Source organism: Corvus brachyrhynchos, unplaced genomic scaffold, assembly GCF_000691975.1.
Source record: "Corvus brachyrhynchos isolate BGI_N302 unplaced genomic scaffold, ASM69197v1 scaffold178, whole genome shotgun sequence".
NCBI lineage: Eukaryota > Metazoa > Chordata > Aves > Passeriformes > Corvidae > Corvus > Corvus brachyrhynchos.
The window spans coordinates 1,855,877-1,859,914 of NW_008239304.1; the positions used below are offsets into that span (position 1 = coordinate 1,855,877).

At 37.8% G+C, this 4,038-nt stretch overlaps 1 protein-coding gene across 2 annotated transcripts in view; it reads right to left on the reverse strand.

Annotated features, from left to right (window-relative positions):
• Positions 1–624: 624 nt before the first annotated feature.
• Positions 625–4,038, reverse strand: part of KLHL2 (kelch like family member 2) — a 56,801-nt gene continuing 53,387 nt past the window's right edge. For both annotated transcript variants that reach the window (XM_008638589.2, XM_017740618.1), the window contains 3 exons: positions 2,673–2,813; positions 2,396–2,539; positions 625–1,742 (listed from right to left, as the gene is read on the reverse strand). In XM_008638589.2, the coding sequence (XP_008636811.1) occupies positions 1,714–1,742; positions 2,396–2,539; positions 2,673–2,813 (314 nt within the window). In that variant the 3' untranslated portion in view covers positions 625–1,713. The remainder of the gene's footprint in view (positions 1,743–2,395; positions 2,540–2,672; positions 2,814–4,038) is intronic.

Genomic DNA, 4,038 nt, shown 5'->3' on the forward strand with positions numbered 1-4,038 from the left:
AGTGCAAAAGCGGCGGTGTTGTTACGGCAGCAGCGGCCCAGAGCCGCATTCACGGGGCTGGTGTCATGCGGGTGAAAGTGTACCGTTCAAATAAAAGGTTCCCATTGAAAGCCCCTGCCTCGCCCCACCGTGCGTCACACCGCCCATGGAATTCGGGCACCTACGTGACTCCCAGCCGTGTCACCAATGTCACCGCTCTGATGCTCTCACGGGAACTTAGCGGTGGCCATTCCTGCACTCATGGCCACCCGCAGCTGTCAGAAACACACCTGCAGCAAAAACTCTCAATTCGTTAAGGTTCCCATTGAAAGCCCCTGCCTCGCCCCACCGTGCGTCACACCGCCCATGGAATTCGGGCACCTACGTGACTCCCAGCCGTGTCACCAATGTCACCGCTCTGATGCTCTCACGGGAACTTAGCGGTGGCCATTCCTGCACTCATGGCCACCCGCAGCTGTCAGAAACACACCTGCAGCAAAAACTCTCAATTCGTTGGCATTCAGACGTTTAGAACACCAAGTTCACCCCCTTCCCTCCACCCCCTTTCCCCCCAGTTTATTTCACTGATGTCAAGATTATTTGGTTTGAGACTCGTATTGAGAAAAACAAGTTTTAAGCGACCTGTTGGCATTAGGAAACAATGTACAAACTTTTATTTGAAGAAAATGTCTCAAATATGACAGTAACTTTGGTCATGTTAAAAGGAGGCCATCCAAGAACAAATAAAAATGTGCTGCTTTATAAGCATGGCCACATACAGTATATTCAGATATTGGCTAATAGAAGCTGAGGTTACACGCATAAATAGGCCTTTGTACCATGCAAGTTCAACGCAATTGCATACATTCACTATAAATTTTCAGTTATTGTCATGCCAAATCACCTTTTGGATAAAAAGGTAAAAAAGAAGTAACATCTAAATGTGACCAAAATTGAACAGGAAAAAAAACCCCCGTAAGTACAGACAACATTTTTATTAAAAAGATATTGAAATTACACCTGCTCAAGAAGTGTTATACCGTCTCTGATCTCCTTCAGCGGGAATTAGTGTTAAGCATTGTTACATATCAAAAAATACATCTCTGTTTTACAACATAGTACTGACATATTCAAAGTACTGTGCCAAATTATAAATAGTAAAATCAGGTTTTGAAGAGTTTCAATAGAGAGCAACTTATGCTCACACAAACATATGCACGTAGTATAGTTATGTAACAAAAGTTTTATAAAAGGAAACAAATTTACCCCATGCCAGCTTGAATTACTGAGGTGGGATTCAATACCTACTATGAAGACTGACAGTTCATTTCCTTAAATATATTTATTAGTCTCTGGAAAAAATAAGACAAAAATTTACTTTCACCAGAATACACACCATTCTTCACTCACAATCCGTTTCTCAGTCATTACTGACAGAAGTCGGTCCTTATGAAAGTGTTGGGGTTTTTTCTGAAGACCTTGCAATAAAAAAAAATGGTCCACCAGACTTCAAGAGTTCAATCAGCTTCTGCTCAACTGCAGAATAATCCTACACATTGCTTCTACCTAGAGTAATCTTCATCATCTGTCATCTGTAATTGTAGACAGTCACATCTTCCACTGTGACTCAAGGTGCAGCTACAAGTAGAGAAGTGCTTAGATACTCAGTCACTTCAAATACACTTGTTGAAGACTGCTTCTAGTGCATAATCAAGTTGAAAATCCCTTTACTGATCATAATGGTTTGTCAATAACTGTAACACCTAGAGGGAGAGGAAAAAAAGGCATAAATATTTAGGCAGTATTTTTTTTATCAAGGAAAAAAATACATAAAATTTTAATATGATACATTGCAATCAGCATTTAACTGTGCACCAGCATCAATGTACTTATTTTCCCCTAATTTCTCTTTGACACAAAGCTGTCTGAATCAGTGCGAAGTTCTGAAAGTTTCTGTGACTTGAAAAAACCTGCCACTAATCAAGTTTAATTTTGCCATCAGTGAAATATATACTTAACATTCACTAAACAGTCATTAAATAACTCATTTGAAAAACTGCAATTATCAAAGGAAAAGATTCCTGAAAACAGCTCATTTTCTAAATATCAAATCCCAAAGAATTTCAGAATTGGACACCTTAGACTGAGACACAAATTTCTTGTTAAAGAAACTGGTCATACCAGAATCATCTTTCTGACTCACCACTTATGTGCTAAATCACTCTTGAGTACACTTTAATCCATTTTCTTTTTTCCTTGTAGTGAATAATTATTTGAAGCCATCATTCGAAATGTACCATCAGATTCTTCCTACCCATTTTATTATCTCAGGTTTTACCTATGAAAATACTCTCTTTGGACGCTTTGTCAAATGGTATACTTTAAAAAGTCTATTAGAAATATCTGTATGCCTTACCTGCATAGCTCCTTCCTGTACTCATACAAGATGACACAACCGTCCATTTATCAGTTGTTGGATTATAATATTCCACTGTTGATAAATTACAGGAACCGTCATCTCCTCCAACTACATACAAGAGACCATTTACAGCACAAACACCTAAAAAAGTGCAGGAAACCAGTATGAAAATTAGACACTGCCCAAAAGCATGTTTTTTATGAAAGCAGAAAAAATCCAGGTACATGCCATTCACAAATGACATTGGCACAGTTCTAGTCGTTGTTGCACATACCTGCATTCCTTCTGCACATGTTCATGTCTGCAACCTGCTTCCAGGTACTGGCAATGGGGTCAAACACTTCAACACTTTTCCTTACCAAAGGACCATCATGACCACCTACTGCATACAATAAATTGTTTAACACACCAACACCTGCAAACATATGAAAATACTCAGAATTAACCATAGAATTATTTGAATGATGCAAAGGAGAAACAACAAATATGTCAGCTAACATAAATCCTTCATTAAGTCAATGTTGGAAACTATTTCAGAAAACATTTGGGTCAGGATGCATTAAAGCAAAGAGACAGTAACTACAGCAAGACACTGATAAAATGCCTTGCGTGCCCATCTACCATACTGCAGCATACAAAGACCAGAGCTGTTCTGCAACAGAAGATTTAGAAAATTTTGGATGAAAAATGACGTGCAGGAAAATGAGGCTTGTAGAAATTTAGGACTAATTAGAAGTGACAGTAAATGAGACAATGTGCTCAGCCAGCATAACAGAAATCTGACAAGATGATAAAGTGTAAGTGAATTTTTAGAAAGTAAAAACTGTGCAGTACAGAGGATAAAAGCTGAATGGATAGACATTATACAATAGGGATATTTCCACTGAAGTGTTGGAATACCTTGTAAACAGATAGATGGAACAGAAGTAAACAGTTGAGAGCGAGTACCTTCTCTGGGATTTGAAGAACACCAAGCGTCTTTGAACCAAGCTTCAGTTATCAAAATATCCAAAAGGATATTAAAGGGTGTCCTTTAATCCTAAGGTCTCCTCTACTTTACAACAAAAGCTTATCAATTTGTGAGCTTGGAATGAAGGAGCGAGTAAAGCTACTTCTATCTATTTGCTATTTGGACTGCACATACTGGAAAGATGGAAATGGGGGAAGCGAAAGAAAGGCCTCTTTATTTATTTCTCCCTTTATAATGCATTATTAGAACCCAAACAATGAATTTGAGAAACATGGGGGTTTTTTTGCATTAAAACTTCTGAGTGATGGACCATAAAGACAACTTAAAAAGCACTTCTATGAAAGTATACTGGGAAATCTAATAAATGCCACATTTAAGACTATGAAACTCAAAGCAGAGATACAGGTTTGCAAATACAGCTCATAAAGGATTCCATGGAAAGGGAACCACTTAAAATCTTTTTTAAAGGGAAACAACAGATATGAATGCAAAAAATCAGGTAAGTCCCTCAAAGAAAAAAAAATATTGGAGGTTGAAAAAAAAAAGAAAAAAAAAAGAAAAGAAGAGAACCCCGAGACTTTAATAACCAGCTGAAATATCTTTGAAAACATAACACTAATTTTGTATTTAAGAGTCATTCCTATATGTGGAGAGAAATTACTCCTGCTGA